General features: G+C 52.2%; 1 protein-coding gene across 1 annotated transcript in view; it reads left to right on the top strand.

Annotated features, from left to right (window-relative positions):
- The window catches only part of LOC135507246 (transmembrane protein 192-like), a 38,682-nt gene that overhangs the window by 122 nt on the left and 16,778 nt on the right, over positions 1-21,782 (top strand). The window contains exons 2-4 of the mRNA XM_064926842.1: positions 1,591-1,743; positions 2,986-3,244; positions 3,633-3,761. Coding sequence (XP_064782914.1) covers positions 1,591-1,743; positions 2,986-3,244; positions 3,633-3,761 — 541 coding nt within the window. The remainder of the gene's footprint in view (positions 1-1,590; positions 1,744-2,985; positions 3,245-3,632; positions 3,762-21,782) is intronic.

Below are 21,782 nucleotides of genomic sequence, written 5' to 3'. Positions count from 1 at the left end.
CTGTCCCGTATTGTGGCCAGGCACTAACTGATAACATTAGGTAGCCAGTCGGTGAGCTTGTAAGTTATCCTTCCATTAGGTATAGACCGGAAGAAGGCGATAGATAGCTCGGTAGATACATAACTAACGTTACCTCTGTTACTATCTGAGATTAAACAAAACCACCGAGTCTTCAGCGAATAGGACATTTGAAAACGTTACAGCTCATATGCTGTCTTTTCTCTACAAGGTGAGACTGAGACGGGACGTTAGTGAGCCAAGTCCTTGTTGTTTCTCTCGGGTTGTGTATTGGCACCTTGTCGCCCGCTGGGGGCGCTGTTGGGTTAGCTAGAAGTCTATACACTCCACTGGTGGACAAAGAACCCAATTGTCATATTTGAGTAAAAGTAAATATACTTTAAACCACTGATGAACTCAAGAGTCACAACCTTTCAGAAACCCCTTTATTCGTACATTTTACACATACTCAGAATTCGACTTGGCGATGTGGTGTGATATGGTGCTGCTAGCCATAGACAACATGCCGAGACAGAATTTACACTTTATAAACATTATACAAAATAGATCAAGTGAGGATATACGGCAAGCGGTACCGGAGCACCAAGTCTAGGTCCAAGAGGCTTCTAAACAGTTTCTACCCCCAAGCCATACGACTCCTGAACATCTAATCAAATGGCCACTATTTACATTCCCCCTCTTTCATACCACTGCCACTCTCTGTTATTATCTTTGCATAGTCACTTTTTTATTTTACCACCTTTTCTCCCCAATTTCGTGGTGTCCAATTGTTAGTAGTTACTATCTTGTCTCATCGCTACAACTCCCGTACGGGCTCGGGAGAGACGAAGGTTGAAAGTCATGCGTCCTCCGATACACAACCCAACCAAGCCGCACTGCTTCTTAACACAGCGCGCATCCAATCCGGAAGCCAGCCGCACCAGTGTGTCGGAGGGGACACCGTGCACCTGGAGAACTTGGTTAGCGCGCACTGCGCCCGGCCCGCCACAGGAGTAGCTGGCGATGAGACAAGGACATCCCTTTATTTTATTTATTTTTATTTAACTACCTACATTGTACTTTCTTTTTTTTCTCAACTGCGTTGTTGGTTAAGGTCTTGTCAGTCAGCATTTCACTGTGAGGTCTACTACACCTGTTGTATTCAGCATTTCACTGTGAGGTCTACTACACCTGTTGTATTCAGCATTTCACTGTGAGGTCTACTACACCTGTTGTATTCAGCATTTCACTGTGAGGTCTACTACACCTGTTGTATTCAGCATTTCACTGTGAGGTCTACTACACCTGTTGTAATCAGCATTTCATTGAGGTCTACTAAACCTTGTATAAACCTGTTGTATTCAGCATTTCACTGTGAGGTCTACTACACCTGTTGTATTCAGCGTTTCACTGTGAGGCACATGTGACAAATAACATTGGATTTGATTTACAATTTAAAGTGTAAATATATATTTTCCGTTGTGTAAATCCAAGAGTCCATTCTTGAGTTTAACCATGATAAAGTGCAAAGCTGATCTGTGTGTGTGTGTGTGTGTGTGTGTGTGTGTGTGTGTGTGTGTGTGTGTGAGACAGGTCAGTTCATCAGTAGATGTGTCTCAGAGTGTTGAGGAGGACCCTTTAGTGGACGGACCGCTGATCTCCCATGATGCCCTGCAGTCTGCTATCAGGAGAGAATTCAAAACTCTCCCCACACACTGTCCTGCTGTCCTGCTGTTGCTGCTGCAGGTATACACATCCCTGTTGTAGTGTAAACACACACACACACCCCTGTTGTAGTGTAAACACACACACACATCCCTGTTGTAGTGTAAACACACACACAAATCCCTGTTGTAGTGTAAACACACACACACACCCCTGTTGTAGTGTAAACACACACACACATCCCTGTTGTAGTGTAAACACACACACACACCCCTGTTGTAGTGTAAACACACACACACATCCCTGTTGTAGTGTAAACACACACACACATCCCTGTTGTAGTGTAAACACACACACACACATCCCTGTTGTAGTGTAAACACACACACACATCCCTGTTGTAGTGTAAACACACACACACACCCCTGTTGTAGTGTAAACACACACACACACCCCTGTTGTAGTGTAAACACACACACACACCCCTGTTGTAGTGTAAACACACACACACATCCCTGTTGTAGTGTAAACACACACACCCCTGTTGTAGTGTAAACACACACACACATCCCTGTTGTAGTGTAAACACACACACACATCCCTGTTGTAGTGTAAACACACACACACATCCCTGTTGTAGTGTAAACACACACACACACCCCTGTTGTAGTGTAAACACACACACACACCCCTGTTGTAGTGTAAACACACACACACATCCCTGTTGTAGTGTAAACACACACACACATCCCTGTTGTAGTGTAAAACACACACACACATCCCTGTTGTAGTGTAAACACACACACACATCCCTGTTGTAGTGTAAACACACACACACAACCCTGTTGTAGTGTAAACACACACACACACCCCTGTTGTAGTGTAAACACACACACACATCCCTGTTGTAGTGTAAACACACACACCCCTGTTGTAGTGTAAAACACACACACATCCCTGTTGTAGTGTAAACACACACACACATCCCTGTTGTAGTGTAAACACACACACACATCCCTGTTGTAGTGTAAAAACACACACATCCCTGTTGTAGTGTAAACACACACACACATCCCTGTTGTAGTGTAAACACACACACACATCCCTGTTGTAGTGTAAACACACACACACATCCCTGTTGTAGTGAAAACACACACACACACATCCCTGTTGTAGTGGAAAACACACACACACACATCACCTGTTGTAGTGGAAACACACACACACACACATCCCTGTTGTAGTGGAAACACACACACACACACACACATAAATAATCAACTCGTCCATGTTTTGTCTGACAGGTTCTCTCTGTGTCCCCAGGTGGTGTATGTGTCTCTGAGTGTGTGTGTTGCCGTAGTGTGTGTGTTGGAGGTTGGCCGGGAGGAGTGTGTCCGTGTGTTGGGTCATGTTCGGGGGCAGAGTGTGGTGGTGATTGGGAAGGTGTTTGTGTGGCTGTGTGTGTTGTTGTTTGGTGTGTGTGTTCAGCATCACCACAGCCGAGTGAGGGGCAGAGGATACCTCCGTTTCTACAGAGACAGCCGCACCCTGAAACACCTGCCCTTCCTCATCCACTCTGCAGGTACACCTGCATCTCAGTGCAATAGGCATCACGACAGTCCTTGGTTCGAATCCAGGCTGTATCACATCCGGCGGTGCATAATTGGCCCATCGTCGTCCGGGTTTGGCCGTCGTTGTCAATAAGAATCAGTTCTTAACTGACTTGTTAAATAAAGGTTCAATGATAAATCCATAAATCCTGCAGGTTCACATCCTGGTACTCGTCTCTGTGTAGTTGTTGGTTAGTTCTCCTACAGTTGAATGTTTTACAGCGGGTCCACCTCCTACCACACAGAGGAGACACACATTAAGCTTACCTTTTACACTCGTGTGTGTGTGTGTGTGTGTGTGTGTGTGTGTGTGTGTGTGTGTGTGTGTGTGTGTGTGTGTGTGTGTGTGTGTGTGTGTAGGGAACACGGCGGTGTTGGTGGTCATGTCAGCTGATCTGCCAGAGGCGGGTCATCTTCCTGTTTATCTGCTGCTCGGGATTCTGGGACTGGAGCTCCTGGTCTCTCTGCCTTGTCTGATCATCTACACAGGTACCCCCCTCCCCTCCCCCTCCCCCCCAGCCTGTCTATAGAGTGATCTACATCACAGGTACCCCCCTCCCCCTCCCCCAGCCTGTCTATAGAGTGATCTACATCACAGGTACCCCCCTCCCCCTCCCCCAGCCTGTCTATAGAGTGATCTACATCACAGGTACCCCCTCCCCCTCCCCCAGCCTGTCTATAGAGTGATCTACATCACAGGTACCCCCTCCCCCTCCCCCAGCCTGTCTATAGAGTGATCTACATCACAGGTACCCCCCCTCCCCCTCCCCCAGCCTGTCTATAGAGTGATCTACATCACAGGTACCCCCTCCCCCTCTCCCCCTCCCCCAGCCTGTCTATAGAGTGATCTACATCACAGGTACCCCCTCCCCCTCCCCCAGCCTGTCTATAGAGTGATCTACATCACAGGTACCCCCTCCCCCTCCCCCAGCCTGTCTATAGAGTGATCTACATCACAGGTACCCCTCTCCCCCTCTCCCCCCCCCCCAGCCTGTCTATAGAGTGATCTACATCACAGGTACCCCCTCCCCCTCTCCCCTCCCCCAGCCTGTCTATAGAGTGATCTACATCACAGGTACCCCCTCCCCCTCCCCCAGCCTGTCTATAGAGTGATCTACATCACAGGTACCCCCTCCCCCTCTCCCCCTCCCCCAGCCTGTCTATAGAGTGATCTACATCACAGGTACCCCCTCCCCCTCCCCAGCCTGTCTATAGAGTGATCTACATCACAGGTACCCCCTCCCCCTCCCCCAGCCTGTCTATAGAGTGATCTACATCACAGGTACCCCCTCCCCCTCTCCCCCTCCCCCAGCCTGTCTATAGAGTGATCTACATCACAGGTACCCCCTCCCCCTCTCCCCTCCCCCAGCCTGTCTATAGAGTGATCTACATCACAGGTACCCCTCTCCCCCTCCCCCTCCCCCAGCCTGTCTATAGAGTGATCTACATCACAGGTACCCCCCTCCCCCTCCCCCAGCCTGTCTATAGAGTGATCTACATCACAGGTACCCCCCTCCCCCTCTCTCCCTCCCCCAGCCTGTCTATAGAGTGATCTACATCACAGGTACCCCCTCCCCCTCTCCCCCTCCCCCAGCCTGTCTATAGAGTGATCTACATCACAGGTACCCCCCCTCCCCATCCCCCAGCCTGTCTATAGAGTGATCTACATCACAGGTACCCCCTCCCCCTCTCCCCCTCCCCCAGCCTGTCTATAGAGTGATCTACATCACAGGTACCCCCTCCCCCTCCCCCAGCCTGTCTATAGAGTGATCTACATCACAGGTACCCCCTCCCCCTCTCCCCCTCCCCCAGCCTGTCTATAGAGTGATCTACATCACAGGTACCCCCTCCCCCTCCCCCAGCCTGTCTATAGAGTGATCTACATCACAGGTACCCCTCCCCCTCCCCCAGCCTGTCTATAGAGTGATCTACATCACAGGTACCCCCTCCCCCTCCCCCAGCCTGTCTATAGAGTGATCTACATCACAGGTACCCCCTCCCCCCCCTCCCCCAGCCTGTCTATAGAGTGATCTACATCACAGGCCCCCCCTCCCCCCTCCCCCAGCCTGTCTATAGAGTGATCTACATCACAGGTACCCCCTCCCCCTCCCCCAGACTGTCTATAGAGTGATCTACATCACAGGTACCCCCCTCCCCCTCCCCCAGCCTGTCTATAGAGTGATCTACATCACAGGTACCCCCCTCCCCCCTCCCCCAGCCTGTCTATAGAGTGATCTACATCACAGGTACCCCTCTCCCCCTCTCCCCTCCCCCAGCCTGTCTATAGAGTGATCTACATCACAGGTACCCCCTCCCCCTCCCCCAGCCTGTCTATAGAGTGATCTACATCACAGGTACCCCCTCCCCCTCCCCCAGCCTGTCTATAGAGTGATCTACATCACAGGTACCCCCTCCCCCTCTCCCTCCCCCAGCCTGTCTATAGAGTGATCTACATCACAGGTACCCCCTCCCCCTCTCCCCCTCCCCCAGCCTGTCTATAGAGTGATCTACATCACAGGTACCCCCCCTCCCCCTCCCCCTCCCCCAGCCTGTCTATAGAGTGATCTACATCACAGGTACCCCCTCCCCCTCCCCCAGCCTGTCTATAGAGTGATCTACATCACAGGTACCCCCCTCCCCCCCTCCCCCTCCCCCAGCCTGTCTATAGAGTGATCTACATCACAGGTACCCCCTCTCCCCCTCCCCCTCCCCCAGCCTGTCTATAGAGTGATCTACATCACAGGTACCCCCCTCTCCCCCTCCCCCTCCCCCAGCCTGTCTATAGAGTGATCTACATCACAGGTACCCCCTCCCCCTCCCCCAGCCTGTCTATAGAGTGATCTACATCACAGGTACCCCCTCCCCCTCCCCCAGCCTGTCTATAGAGTGATCTACATCACAGGTACCCCCTCCCCCTCTCCCCCTCCCCCAGCCTGTCTATAGAGTGATCTACATCACAGGTACCCCCTCCCCCTCCCCCTCCCCCAGCCTGTCTATAGAGTGATCTACATCACAGGTACCCCCTCCCCCTCTCCCCCTCCCCCTCCCCCAGCCTGTCTATAGAGTGATCTACATCACAGGTACCCCCTCCCCCTCTCCCCCTCCCCTCCCCCAGCCTGTCTATAGAGTGATCTACATCACAGGTACCCCCTCCCCCTCCCCCAGCCTGTCTATAGAGTGATCTACATCACAGGTACCCCCCTCCCCCAGCCTGTCTAATGTCAGAGAGGGGTACCTGTCCTGCTCTATTCAGACAATAGAATAACGATCCCTATTCAGCCCTCTCTCTCTTTCTCTCATTTCAATTCAATGTAAGGTCTTTATTGATACGGGAAACATATGTGAACATCGCCAAAGCAAGTGAAATAGACTATAAACAAAAATGAAATTAACATTAAACATCACACTCAAAGTTCCAAAGCATAAAGACATTTTAAATGTCATATTATATATATATATATACAGTGTTGTAATGATATGCAAATAGTTAAAGTACAAAAGGAAAATAAATATACATAAATATGGGTTGTATTTACAATGGTGTCTGTTCTTCACTGGTTGACCTTTTCTTGTGGAAATATGTGTCTCTAATATGGTCATACATTGGGCAGGAGGTTAGGAAGTGCAACTCAGTTTCCACCTCATTTTGTGGGCAGTGAGCACATAGCCTTTCTTCTCTTGAGAGCCAGGTCTGCCTACGGCGGCCTTTCTCAATAGCAAGGCTATGCTCACTGAGTCTGTACATAGTCAAAGCTTTCTTTAGTTTTGGTTCAGTCACAGTGGTCAGGTATTCTGCCACTGTGTACTCTCTGTTTGGGGACAAATGGCATTCTAGTTTGCTCTGTTTTTTTGTTAAATCTTTCCAATGTGTCAAGTAATTATCTTTTTGTTTTCTCATGATTTTATTGGGTCTAATTGCATTGCTGTCCTGGGGCTCTGTAGGGTGTGTTTGTGTTTGAGAACAGAGCCCCAGGACCAGCTTGCTTTGGGGTTTGTTGTGGAAGGTTTGGGAATCGCTTCCTTTTAAGTGGTTGTAGAATTTAACGTCTCTTTTCTGGATTTTGATCATTTGCGGGTATCGGCCTAATTCTGCTCTGCATTATTTGGTGTTCTACGTTGTACACAGAGGATATTTTTTGCAGAATTCTGCATGCAGAGTCTCAATATGGTGTTGTCCCATTTTGTGAATTCTTGGTTGATGAGCGAACCCCAGACCTCACAACCATAAAGGGCAATGGGCTCTATGACTGATTCAAGTATTTTTAGCCAGATCCTAATGCGTATGTCAACTTTTATGTTCCTTTTGATGGCATAGAAGGCCCTTCTTGCCTTGTCTCTCAGATCGCTCACAGCTTTGTGGAAGTTACCTGTGGCGCTGATGTTTAGGCTGAGGTATGTATAGTTGTTTGTGTGCTCTAGGGCAACAGTGTCTAGGTGGAATTTGTATTCGTGGTCATGGCGACTGGACCTTTTTTAGAACACCATTATTTTTGTCTTGCTGAGATTTACTGTCAGGGCCCAGGTCTGACAGAATCTGTGCAGAATATCTAGGTGCTGCTGTAGGCCCTCCTTGGTTGGTGACAGAAGCACCAGATCATCAGCAAACAGCAGACATTTGACTTCGGATTCTAGTAGGGTGAGGCCGGGTGCTGCAGACTGTTCTAGTGCCAGTTCGTTAATATATATGTTGAAAAGGGTGGGGCTGAAGCTGCATCCCTGTCTCGCCCCACAGCCCTGTGGAAAGAAATGTGTATGTTTCTTGACAATTTGAACCGCACACTTGTTGTTTGTGTACATGGATTTTATAATGTCGTATGTTTTTCCCCCCAACACCGCTCTCCATCAATTTGTACAGCAGACCCTCGTGCCAAGTTGAGTCAAAAGCTTGAAGACTATGCCTTTTCTTTGGTTTGTTTGTCATTTAGGATGTGTCGGGTGAATACGTGGTTTGTTAGGTAATTTGGTAAAAAGCCAATTTGACATTTACTTTTCAACTCTCTCTTTCTTTGGTAGATCGCGGCTCTACAACACCTTAGTTGGTAGATCGTGGCTCTACAACGCCTTAGTTGGTAGATTGTGGCTCTACAACGCCTTAGTTGGTAGATTGTGGCTCTACAACGCCTTAGTTGGTAGATTGTGGCTCTACAACGCCTTAGTTGGTAGATTGTGGCTCTACAACGCCTTAGTTGGTAGATTGTGGCTCTACAACGCCTTAGTTGGTAGATTGTGGCTCTACAACGCCTTAGTTGGTAGATTGTGGCTCTACAACGCCTTAGTTGGTAGATTGTGGCTCTACAACGCCTTAGTTGGTAGATTGTGGCTCTACAACGCCTTAGTTGGTAGATTGTGGCTCTACAACGCCTTAGTTGGTAGATTGTGGCTCTACAACGCCTTAGTTGGTAGATTGTGGCTCTACAACGCCTTAGTTGGTAGATTGTGGCTCTACAACGCCTTAGTTGGTAGATTGTGGCTCTACAACGCCTTAGTTGGTAGATTGTGGCTCTACAACGCCTTAGTTGGTAGATTGTGGCTCTACAACGCCTTAGTTGGTAGATCGCGGCTCTACAACGCCTTAGTTGGTAGATCGCGGCTCTACAACGCCTTAGTTGGTAGATCGCGGCTCTACAACGCCTTAGTTGGTAGATCGCGGCTCTACAACGCCTTAGTTGGTAGATCGCGGCTCTACAACGCCTTAGTTGGTAGATCGCGGCTCTACAACGCCTTAGTTGGTAGATCGCGGCTCTACAACGCCTTAGTTGGTAGATTGTGGCTCTACAACGCCTTAGTTGGTAGATTGTGGCTCTACAACGCCTTAGTTGGTAGATCGCGGCTCTACAACGCCTTAAGACCTTTGCAGACTATACAATTTCCGTCTCAGACAAAATGTCCTCGTTGTTGACAAATTCTTAGGTGGTAAACGATTGCCGGATGTCTTGGCTGGTTCAGTGAGACAGGGTCTAGGTCTGCTGGTTCAGTACCACTACGTCTTGGCTGGTTCAGTACCACTACGTCTTGGCTGGTTCAGTACCACTACGTCTTGGCTGGTTCAGTACCACTACGTCTTGGCTGGTTCAGTACCACTACGTCTTGGCTGGTTCAGTGCCACCACGTCTTGGCTGGTTCAGTACCACTACGTCTTGGCTGGTTCAGTACCACTACGTCTTGGCTGGTTCAGTACCACTACGTCTTGGCTGGTTCAGTACCACTACGTCTTGGCTGGTTCAGTACCACTACGTCTTGGCTGGTTCAGTACCACTACGTCTCGGCTGGTTCAGTGCCACTACGTCTCGGCTGGTTCAGTGCCACTACGTCTCGGCTGGTTCAGTACCACTACGTCTCGGCTGGTTCAGTGCCACTACGTCTCGGCTGGTTCAGTGCCACTACGTCTCGGCTGGTTCAGTACCACTACGTCTCGGCTGGTTCAGTACCACTACGTCTCGGCTGGTTCAGTACCACTACGTCTCGGCTGGTTCAGTACCACTACGCCCTCGGCTGGTTCAGTACCACTACGCCTGGCTGGTTCAGTACCACTACGTCTCGGCTGGTCCAGTACCACTACGTCTCGGCTGGTCCAGTACCACTACGTCTCGGCTGGTTCAGTACCACTACGTCTGGCTGGTTCAGTACCACTACGTCTCGGCTGGTTCAGTACCACCACGTCTCGGCTGGTTCAGTACCACTACGTCTCGGCTGGTTCAGTGCCACCACGCCGGCTGGTTCAGTGCCACTACGTCTCGGCTGGTTCAGTGCCACACGCCTCGGCTGGTTCAGTGCCACTACGTCTCGGCTGGTTCAGTGCCACTACGTCTCGGCTGGTTCAGTACCACCACGTCTCGGCTGGTTCAGTGCCACTACGTCTCGGCTGGTTCAGTGCCACCACGCCTCGGCTGGTTCAGTGCCACTACGTCTCGGCTGGTTCAGTGCCACTACGCCTCGGCTGGTTCAGTGCCACTACGTCTCGGCTGGTTCAGTGCCACTACGTCTCGGCTGGTTCAGTACCACTACGTCTCGGCTGGTTCAGTACCACCACGTCTCGGCTGGTTCAGTGCCACTACGTCTCGGCTGGTTCAGTGCCACTACGCCTCGGCTGGTTCAGTGCCACCACGTCTCGGCTGGTTCAGTGCCACTACGTCTCGGCTGGTTCAGTGCCACCACGTCTCGGCTGGTTCAGTACCACTACGTCTCTGCTGGTTCAGTACCACTACGTGTGGTCGTAGGCTCTGATTAAGTTCTCAGTGTCAGAAATCTGGAGCCTTTTTATGTCGTGTTGCGAGCCGATTCTGGTGACTGACTGACCAATAGGAACACGGCTGACACCGAGTATGCGCACAATGATATGATTATTTTGAATAGGTAGATTAATATAATAGTTTGATTTAAAGATTTATATGCCTTGCAAGAAGAATGTTTCCCTCATCTTGTTTACGTGACATCTGAAATAATTTGAGTCATTTAGGAGATGTGATTTACAGGAGAGATTAGGGTTAAGTGCATTGCTCAAGGGCACATTGACAGATGTTTCACCTAGTCGTCTCTGGGATTCGAACCAGTGACCTTTCGGTTAATGGCCGAACGCTCAACAACCGCAGGGCTACCTGTCTCTTCACTCTTAAACATTGAGAGAGGCTTGGCTGCTGCCGCTGGCACATGATCAAATACACAGCTGCAGTTGACCTGTCGGCTGACGGAGCCTCGCAGGCCTATCGCAGAATGGACCATTTGCCTCAGTTCTGTAAATCACAATCTGGCCATGTTACTGAGCTAACATATGGAATTGTTAACATATCGTCCAATCTGGCCAGGTTACTAAGCTAACATATGGAATTGTTAACATATCGTCCAATCTGGCCAGGTTACTGAGCTAACATGTGGAATTGTTTTAAGATGGTCCAATCTGGCCAGGTTACTGAGCTAACTTGTGGAATTGTTTTAAGATGGTCCAATCTGGCCACGTTACTGAGCTAACATGTGGAATTGTTTTAAGATGGTCCAATCTGGCCAGGTTACTGAGCTAACATGTGGAATTGTTTTAAGATGGTCCAATCTGGCCAGGTTACTGAGCTAACATGTGGAATTGTTTTAAGATGGCCATACTATGGATCTTTTAGCTCTTTTGATTTAGAATGTTAGTGAGAATACGGGCTTTTCGGGATGTCTCCTGGTCTGACAAACACCTCTAGCTCTGACACCTTCCACTGCAGATGGGATGTCTCCTGGTCTGACAAACACCTCTGTAGCTCTGACACCTTCCACTGCAGATGGGGAAGACCGACATTGGTGTATACAGTGAGGAGGAGGGAGGGAGGGAGGGAGGGAGGGAGGGAGGGAGGGAGGGAGGGAGGGAGAGAGGGAGGGAGAGAGGGAGGGCTACTGTAGATAAGAGAGAACTCTTTCACACTGAGATGGGCTTTATCCTGCCCACAGGCTACACACACTGATCTCAGATCAGATTAGTGGTGTGAGGCTCGACCACACTGAGATGGGCTTTATCCTGCCCACAGACTACACACACTGATCTCAGATCAGATTAGTGGTGTGAGGCTCGACCACACTGAGATGGGCTTTATCCTGTCCACAGGCTACACACACTGATCTCAGGTCAGATTAGTGGTGTGAGGCTCGACCACACTGAGATGGGCTTTATCCTGCCCACAGGCTACACACACTGATCTCAGGTCAGATTAGTGGTGTGAGGCTCGACCACACTGAGATGGGCTTTATCCTGTCCACAGGCTACACACACTGATCTCAGGTCAGATTAGTGGTGTGAGGCTCGACCACACTGAGATGGGCTTTATCCCGTCCACAGGCTACACACACTGATCTCAGATCAGATTAGTGGTGTGAGGCTCGACCACACTGAGATGGGCTTTATCCTGCCCACAGGCTACACACACTGATCTCAGATCAGATTAGTGGTGTGAGGCTATACATGCGCCGAATACAACCGGTGTAGACCTTACAGTGAAATACATCTTTATAGTGAAATGCTTCCTTACGAGTCCCCAATTGACCAACAATACGGACAAGAATAAGAGATAAAAGTGGGGAGGCAGGTAGCCTCGTGGTTAGAGTGTAGAGGCGGCAGGTAGCCTCGTGGTTAGAGTGTAGAGGAGGCAGGTAGCCTCGTGGTTAGAGTGTAGAGGCGGCAGGTAGCCTAGTGGTTAGAGTGTAGAGGAGGCAGGTAGCCTCGTGGTTAGAGTGTAGAGGAGGCAGGTAGCCTAGTGGTTAGAGTGTAGAGGAGGCAGGTAGCCTAGTGGTTAGAGTGTAGAGGAGGCAGGTAGCCTAGTGGTTAGAGTGTAGAGGTGGCAGGTAGCCTAGTGGTTAGAGTGTAGAGGAGGCAGGTAGCCTAGTGGTTAGAGTGTAGAGGAGGCAGGTAGTCTAATGGTTAGAGGAGGCAGGTCGCCTAGTGGTTAGAGTGTAGAGGTGGCAGGTAGCCTAGTGGTTAGAGTGTAGAGGAGGCAGGTAGCCTAGTGGTTAGAGTGTAGAGGAGGCAGGTAGCCTAGTGGTTAGAGTGTAGAGGAGGCAGGTAGCCTAGTGGTTAGAGTGTAGAGGAGGCAGGTAGCCTAGTGGTTAGAGTGTAGAGGAGGCAGGTAGCCTAGTGGTTAGAGGAGGCAGGTAGCCTAGTGGTTAGAGTGTAGAGGTGGCAGGTAGCCTAGTGGTTAGAGTGTAGAGGAGGCAGGTAGCCTAGTGGTTAGAGTGTAGAGGAGGCAGGTAGCCTAGTGGTTAGAGTGTAGAGGAGGCAGGTAGCCTAGTGGTTAGAGTGTAGAGGAGGCAGGTAGCCTAGTGGTTAGAGTGTAGAGGAGGCAGGTAGCCTAGTGGTTAGAGTGTAGAGGAGGCAGGTAGCCTAGTGGTTAGAGTGTAGAGGAGGCAGGTAGCCTAGTGGTTAGAGTGTAGAGGAGGCAGGTAGCCTAGTGGTTAGAGTGTAGAGGAGGCAGGTAGCCTAGTGGTTAGAGTGTAGAGGAGGCAGGTAGCCTAGTGGTTAGAGTGTAGAGGAGGCAGGTAGCCTAGTGGTTAGAGTGTAGAGGAGGCAGGTAGCCTAGTGGTTAGAGTGTAGAGGAGGCAGGTAGCCTAGTGGTTAGAGTGTAGAGGAGGCAGGTAGCCTAGTGGTTAGAGTGTAGAGGAGGCAGGTAGCCTAGTGGTTAGAGTGTAGAGGCTATATACAGGGTATTACGGTACAGAGTCAATGTGGAGGCTACATACAGGGGGTACTACAGAGTCAAGTGGAGGCTCTATACAGGGTATTACGGTACAGAGTCAATGTGGAGGCTATATACAGGGTATTACGGTACAGAGTCAATGTGGAGGCTATATACAGGGTATTACGGTACAGAGTCAATGTGGAGGCTATATACAGGGGGTACCGGTACAGAGTCAATGTGGAGGCTATATACAGGGGGTACCGGTACAGAGTCAATGTGGAGGCTATATACAGGGTATTACGGTACAGAGTCAATGTGGAGGCTACATACAGGGGGTACTACAGAGTCAAAGTGGAGGCTACATACAGGGGGTACCGGTACAGAGTCAATGTGCAGGGGCACCGGTTAATTGAGGTAATATATACATGTAGGTAGAGTTAAAGTGACTATGCATAGATAATAACAGAGAGTAGCAGTGATGGGGAGAGGGGGGGCAATGCAAATAGTCTGGGTAGACATTTGGTTAACTGTTCAGCAGTCTTATGGCTTGGGGGTAGAAGTTGTTTAGAAGCCTCTTGGACCTAGACTTGGGGCTCTGGTACCGCATGCTGTGCGGTAGCAGAGAGAACATTCTATGACTTGGGTGACTGGAGTCATAGGGCCTTCCTCTGACACCGCTTGGTATCGAGGTCCTGGATGGCCTGACATATGACCTCTTCACGGAGCTCTCTGTTCTGATTGGGTTATTTTGCCTAAAAACCTTTAGGCCTTCCTACAGACATTTTTTTTTTAAATCTCAGCATCCAGCCTGGCAAGAAGGGTGTTGAGCATCTCCAATGGCTCTGTGAGCGAGGGGGGGGGGGGTGAGAAGGATTACTTATCCTATCCTAGGTATTCCTTGAAGAGGTGGGGTTTCAGGTGTCTCCGGGAGGTGGTGATTGACTCCGCTGTCCTGGCGTCGTGAGGGAGTTTGTTCCACCATTGGGGGGCCAGAGCAGCGAACAGTTTTGACTGGGCTGAGCGGGAACTGTACTTCCTCAGTGGTAGGGAGGCGAGCAGGCCAGAGGTGGATGAACGCAGTGCCCTTGTTTGGGTGTAGGGCCTGATCAGAGCCTGGAGGTACTGCGGTGCCGTTCCCCTCACAGCTCCGTAGGCAAGCACCATGGTCTTGTAGCGGATACGAGCTTCAACTGGAAGCCAGTGGAGAGAGCGGAGGAGCGGGGTGACGTGAGAGAACTTGGGAAGGTTGAACACCAGACGGGCTGCGGCGTTCTGGATGAGTTGTAGGGGTTTAATGGCACAGGCAGGGAGCCCAGCCAACAGCGAGTTGCAGTAATCCAGACGGGAGATGACAAGTGCCTGGATTAGGACCTGCGCCGCTTCCTGTGTGAGGCAGGGTCGTACTCTGCGGATGTTGTAGAGCATGAACCTACAGGAACGGGCCACCGCCATGATGTTGGTTGAGAACGACAGGGTGTTGTCCAGGATCACGCCAAGGTTCTTAGCGCTCTGGGAGGAGGACACAATGGAGTTGTCAACCGTGATGGCGAGATCATGGAACGGGCAGTCCTTCCCCGGGAGGAAGAGCAGCTCCGTCTTGCCGAGGTTCAGCTTGAGGTGGTGATCCGTCATCCACACTGATATGTCTGCCAGACATGCAGAGATGCGATTCGCCACCTGGTCATCAGAAGGGGGAAAGGAGAAGATTAATTGTGTGTCGTCTGCATAGCAATGATAGGCGAGACCATGTGAGGTTATGACAGAGCCAAGTGACTTGGTGTATAGCGAGAATAGGAGAGGGCCTAGAACAGAGCCCTGGGGGACACCAGTGGTGAGAGCGCGTGGCGAGGAGACAGATTCTCGCCACGCCACCTGGTAGGAGCGACCTGTCAGGTAGGACGCAATCCAAGCGTGGGCCGCGCCGGAGATGCCCAACTCGGAGAGGGTGGAGAGGAGGATCTGATGGTTCACAGTATCGAAGGCAGCCGATAGGTCTAGAAGGATGAGAGCAGAGGAGAGAGAGTTAGCTTTAGCAGTGCGGAGCGCCTCCGTGATACAGAGAAGAGCAGTCTCAGTTGAATGACTAGTCTTGAAACCTGACTGATTTGGATCAAGAAGGTCATTCTGAGAGAGATAGCGGGAGAGCTGGCCAAGGACGGCACGTTCAAGAGTTTTGGAGAGAAAAGAGAGAAGGGATACTGGTCTGTAGTTGTTGACATCGGAGGGATCGAGTGTAGGTTTTTTCAGAAGGGGTGCAACTCTCGCTCTCTTGAAGACGGAAGGGACGTAGCCAGCGGTCAGGGATGAGTTGATGAGCGAGGTGAGGTAAGGGAGAAGGTCTCCGGAAATGGTCTGGAGAAGAGAGGAGGGGATAGGGTCAAGCGGGCAGGTTGTTGGGCGGCCGGCCGTCACAAGAAGCGAGATTTCATCTGGAGAGAGAGGGAAAAAGAGGTCAGAGCACAGGATAGGGCAGTGTGAGCAGAACCAGCGGTGTCGTTTGACTTAGCAAACGAGGATCGGATGTCGTCGACCTTCTTTTCAAAATGGTTGACGAAGTCATCTGCAGAGAGGGAGGAGGGGGGGGGGGGAGGAGGATTCAGGAGGGAGGAGAAGGTGGCAAAGAGCTTCCTAGGGTTAGAGGCAGATGCTTGGAATTTAGAGTGGTAGAAAGTGGCTTTAGCAGCAGAGACAGGAGAGCAGCAGAGACGGGGCCTGCTCTCCTGTGAGGAGAGGGTATCCTCTGCTGGGGGCCTGCTCTCCTGTGAGGAGAGGGTATCCTCTGCTGGGGGCCTGCTCTCCTGTGAGGAGAGGGTATCCTCTGCTGCGGGCCTGCTCTCCTGTGAGGAGAGGGTATCCTCTGCTGGGGGCCTGCTCTCCTGTGAGGAGAGGGTATCCTCTGCTGGGGGCCTGCTCTCCTGTGAGGAGAGGGTATCCTCTGCTGCTGGCCTGCTCTCCTGTGAGGAGAGGGTATCCTCTGCTGCGGGCCTGCTCTCCTGTGAGGAGAGGGTATCCTCTGCTGCGGGCCTGCTCTCCTGTGAGGAGAGGGTATCCTCTGCTGCTGGCCTGCTCTCCTGTGAGGAGAGGGTATCCTCTGCTGCGGGCCTGCTCTCCTGTGAGGAGAGGGTATCCTCTGCTGCGGGCCTGCTCTCCTGTGAGGAGAGGGTATCCTCTGCTGCTGGCCTGCTCTCCTGTGAGGAGAGGGTATCCTCTGCTGTGGGCCTGCTCTCCTGTGAGGAGAGGGTATCCTCTGCTGTGGGCCTGCTCTCCTGTGAGGAGAGGGTATCCTCTGCTGCGGGCCTGCTCTCCTGTGAGGAGAGGGTATCCTCTGCTGCTGGCCTGCTCTCCTGTGAGGAGAGGGTATCCTCTGCTGCTGGCCTGCTCTCCTGTGAGGAGAGGGTATCCTCTGCTGCGGGCCTGCTCTCCTGTGAGGAGAGGGTATCCTCTGCTGGGGGCCTGCTCTCCTGTGAGGAGAGGGTATCCTCTGCTGGGGGCCTGCTCTCCTGTGAGTAGAGGGTATCCTCTGCTGGGGGCCTGCTCTCCTGTGAGGAGAGGGTATCCTCTGCTGGGGGCCTGCTCTCCTGTGAGGAGAGGGTATCCTCTGCTGGGGGCCTGCTCTCCTGTGAGGAGAGGGTATCCTCTGCTGGGGGCCTGCTCTCCTGTGAGGAGAGGGTATCCTCTGCTGCGGGCCTGCTCTCCTGTGAGGAGAGGTTATCCTCTGCTGGGGGCCTGCTCTCCTGTGAGGAGAGGGTATCCTCTGCTGCGGGCCTGCTCTCCTGTGAGGAGAGGGTATCCTCTGCTGGGGGCCTGCTCTCCTGTGAGGAGAGGGTATCCTCTGCTGCGGGCCTGCTCTCCTGTGAGGAGAGGGTATCCTCTGCTGGGGGCCTGCTCTCCTGTGAGGAGAGGGTATCCTCTGCTGCGGGCCTGCTCTCCTGTGAGGAGAGGGTATCCTCTGCTGGGGGCCTGCTCTCCTGTGAGGAGAGGGTATCCTCTGCTGGGGGCCTGCTCTCCTGTGAGGAGAGGGTATCCTCTGCTGGGGGCCTGCTCTCCTGTGAGGAGAGGGTATCCTCTGCTGCGGGCCTGCTCTCCTGTGAGGAGAGGGTATCCTCTGCTGCGGGCCTGCTCTCCTGTGAGGAGAGGGTATCCTCTGCTGCTGGCCTGCTCTCCTGTGAGGAGAGGGTATCCTCTGCTGGGGGCCTGCTCTCCCGTGAGGAGAGGGTATCCTCTGCTGGGGGCCTGCTCTCCCGTGAGGAGAGGGTATCCTCTGCTGCGGGCCTGCTCTCCTGTGAGGAGAGGGTATCCTCTGCTGCTGGCCTGCTCTCCTGTGAGGAGAGGGTATCCTCTGCTGGGGGCCTGCTCTCCTGTGAGGAGAGGGTATCCTCTGCTGCTGGCCTGCTCTCCTGTGAGGAGAGGGTATCCTCTGCTGGGGGCCTGCTCTCCTGTGAGGAGAGGGTATCCTCTGCTGCGGGCCTGCTCTCCTGTGAGGAGAGGGTATCCTCTGCTGGGGGCCTGCTCTCCTGTGAGCGAGGAGCGGTTGGAAAGGACGTGGAGCACCGGAGCGGCTCCGTGAGCGAAAAGCAGGATTACCGACCTCTGAACTCTGCTCACATACTCTGGTTCAGACCTACTAAGCTCAAACACACACCAGTGACCAGTAAAGTGTGTGTGTGTGTGTGTGTGTGTGTGTGTGTGTGTGTGTGTGTGTGTGTGTGTGTGTGTGTGTGTGTGTGTGTGTGTGAAGAACCCTGCAGGCTGGTCGGATGTTTGTTTGATGTGTGCTGTATAAATGCCCTTCATTATAACATGAATACAGTCCTCTCTATAGACTTGCATGTTGCCAGGACATCAAAGAGTCAACAGAATAGACCTCCCTCTATTGTCTGATCTACTGGAAGCACTGCAGGGTAGGACTACCACTGACTATAAAACCAAGTGGGGTGGTCGCTTTGGTCAGCTGCTTATAGAGCACCCTTCAAGGCAGTTAGCATTTAGCATGGCTAGCATCATGACATTGACCTGCACTGTAAAACCACTGTTAGCATTAATATGGTTAGCATCATGCCATTGACCTGCACTGTAAAACCACTGTTAGCGTTAGTGCATGGCTAGCATCATGCCATTGACCTGCACTGTAAAACCACTGTTAGCGTTAGTGCATGGCTAGCATCATGCCATTGACCTGCACTGTAAAACCACTGTTAGCGTTAACATGGTTAGCATCATGCCATTGACCTGCACTGTAAAACCACTGTTAGCATTAGCATGGGAAGCAGCAGAGAAGTCTCTTTTTTAAGCCTCTTTAATAACCAGAATTGATAAAGCGTGAGAGGGAGAGGTGCCTCTAGCAGGTGGGGGAGGGGCCATACTGTGAGCGAGTGGAACAAGGAGCAGGCATGAGGGAGGGGGACTGCAACCAACCAAGCTGACTCATGTTATAGGATACTATTACCTGTCATAGGAGGAGGAGGGGGAGGGAGAGAGGGAGGGAGGGAGGGAGGGAGGGAGGGAGGGAGAGACAGCAACCAGCCAAGCTGACTCATGTTATAGGATACTATTACCTGTCATAGGAGGAGGAGGGAGAGAGGGAGGGAGGGAGGGAGGGAGAGACAGCAACCAGCCAAGCTGACTCATGTTATAGGATACTATTACCTGTCATAGGAGGAGGGGGAGGGAGGGAGGGAGGGAGGGAGGGAGGGAGAGACAGCAACCAGCCAAGCTGACTCATGTTATAGGATACTATTACCTGTCATAGGAGGAGGAGGGGGAGGGAGGGAGGGAGGGAGGGAGGGAGGGAGGGAGGGAGGGAGGGAGGGAGAGACAGCAACCAGCCAAGCTGACTCATGTTATAGGATACTATTACCTGTCATAGGAGGAGGGGGAGGGAGGGAGGGAGGGAGGGAGGGAGAGACAGCAACCAGCCAAGCTGACTCATGTTATAGGATACTATTACCTGTCATGGGAGGGAGGGAGGGAGGGAGGGAGGGAGGGAGGGAGGGAGGGAGGGAGGGAGGGAGGGAGAGACAGCAACCAGCCAAGCTGACTCATGTTATAGTAGACTATTACCTGTCATAGGAGCAGGGGGAGGGAGGGAGGGAGGGACAGCAACCAGCCAAGCTGACTCATGTTATAGGATACTATTACCTGTCATAGGAGGGAGGGAGGGAGGGAGGGAGGGAGGGAGAGACAGCAACCAGCCAAGCTGACTCATGTTATAGTAGACTATTACCTGTCATAGGAGGAGGGGGAGGGAGGGAGGGAGGGAGGGAGGGAGGGAGAGAGAGACAGCAACCAGCCAAGCTGACTCATGTTATAGGATACTATTACCTGTCATAGGAGGAGGAGGAGGGAGGGAGGGAGGGAGGGAGGGAGGGAGGGAGGGAGGGAGGGAGGGAGAGAGAGACAGCAACCAGCCAAGCTGACTCATGTTATAGGATACTATTACCTGTCATAGGAGGAGGGGGAGGGAGGGAGGGAGGGAGGGAGGGAGAGACAGCAACCAGCCAAGCTGACTCATGTTATAGGATACTATTACCTGTCATAGGAGGAGGGGGAGGGAGGGAGGGAGGGAGGGAGGGAGGGAGGGAGGGAGGGAGGGAGGGAGAGAGAGACAGCAACCAGCCAAGCTGACTCATGTTATAGGATACTATTACCTGTCATAGGAGGAGGGGGAGGGAGGGAGGGAGGGAGGGAGGGAGGGAGGGAGGGAGGGAGGGAGGGAGGGAGGGAGGGAGGGAGAGAGGGAGGGAGGGAGAGACAGCAACCAAATCAAATCAAATCAAATTTATTTATATAGCCCTTCGTACATCAGCTGATATCTCAAAGTGCTGTACAGAAACCCAGCCTAAAACCCCAAACAGCAAGCAATGCAGGTGTAGAAGCACGGTGGCTAGGAAAAACTCCCTAGAAAAGCCAAAACCTAGGAAGAAACCTAGAGAGGAACCAGGCTATGTGGGGTGGCCAGTCCTCTTCTGGCTGTGCCGGGTAGAGATTATAACAGAACATGGCCAAGATGTTCAAATGTTCATAAATGACCAGCATGGTCGAATAATAATAAGGCAGAACAGTTGAAACTGGAGCAGCAGCACGGCCAGGTGGACTGGGGACAGCAAGGAGTCATCATGTCAGGTAGTCCTGGGGCATTGTCCTAGGGCTCAGGTCAGTTGAAACTGGAGCAGCAGCACGGCCAGGTGGACTGGGGACAGCAAGGAGTCATCATGTCAGGTAGTCCTGGGGCATGGTCCTAGGGCTCAGGTCCTCCGAGAGAGAGAAGGAGAGAATTAGAGAACGCACACTTAGATTCACACAGGACACCGAATTGGACAGGAGAAGTACTCCAGATATAACAAACTGACCCCAGCCCCCGACACATAAACTACTGCAGCATAAATACTGGAGGCTGAGACAGGAGGGGTCAGGAGACACTGTGGCCCCACCCGAGGACACCCCCGGACAGGGCCAAACAGGAAGGATATAACCCCACCCACTTTGCCAAAGCACAGCCCCCACACCACTGGAGGGATATCTTCAACCACCAACTTACCATCCTGAGACAAAGCTGAGTATAGCCCGCAAAGATCTCCGCCACGGCACAACCCAAGGGGGGGGGGGCGCCAACCCAGACAGGATGACCACATCAGTGAATCAACCCACTCAGGTGACGCATGACCAGCCAAGCTGACTCATGTTATAGGATACTATTACCTGTCATAGGAGGAGGAGGAGGGAGGGAGGGAGGGAGGGAGGGAGGGAGGGAGGGAGGGACAGCAACCAGCCAAGCTGACTCATGTTATAGGATACTATTACCTGTCATAGGAGCAGGGGGAGAGAGGGAGGGAGGGAGGGACAGCAACCAGCCAAGCTGACTCATGTTATAGGATACTATTACCTGTCATAGGAGGGAGGGAGGGAGGGAGGGAGGGAGGGAGAGACAGCAACCAGCCAAGCTGACTCATGTTATAGGATACTATTACCTGTCATAGGAGGAGGGGGAGGGAGGGAGGGAGGGAGGGAGAGACAGCAACCAGCCAAGCTGACTCATGTTATAGGATACTATTACCTGTCATAGGAGGAGGAGGGGGAGGGAGGGAGGGAGGGAGAGAGGGAGGGAGAGAGGGAGGGACAGCAACCAGCCAAGCTGACTCATGTTATAGGATACTATTACCTGTCATAGGAGGAGGAGGGGGAGGGAGGGAGGGAGGGAGGGAGGGAGGGAGGGAGGGAGGGAGGGAGGGAGAGAGGGAGGGACAGCAACCAGCCAAGCTGACTCATGTTATAGGATACTATTACCTGTCATAGGAGGAGGGGGAGGGAGGGAGGGAGGGAGGGAGGGAGGGACAGCAACCAGCCAAGCTGACTCATGTTATAGGATACT

This window comes from Oncorhynchus masou, chromosome 20 (genome assembly GCF_036934945.1).
Source record: "Oncorhynchus masou masou isolate Uvic2021 chromosome 20, UVic_Omas_1.1, whole genome shotgun sequence".
NCBI lineage: Eukaryota > Metazoa > Chordata > Actinopteri > Salmoniformes > Salmonidae > Oncorhynchus > Oncorhynchus masou.
The sequence above is the reverse complement of the archived record's forward strand: the minus strand, read 5'-3'. Positions and strand labels throughout refer to the sequence as shown.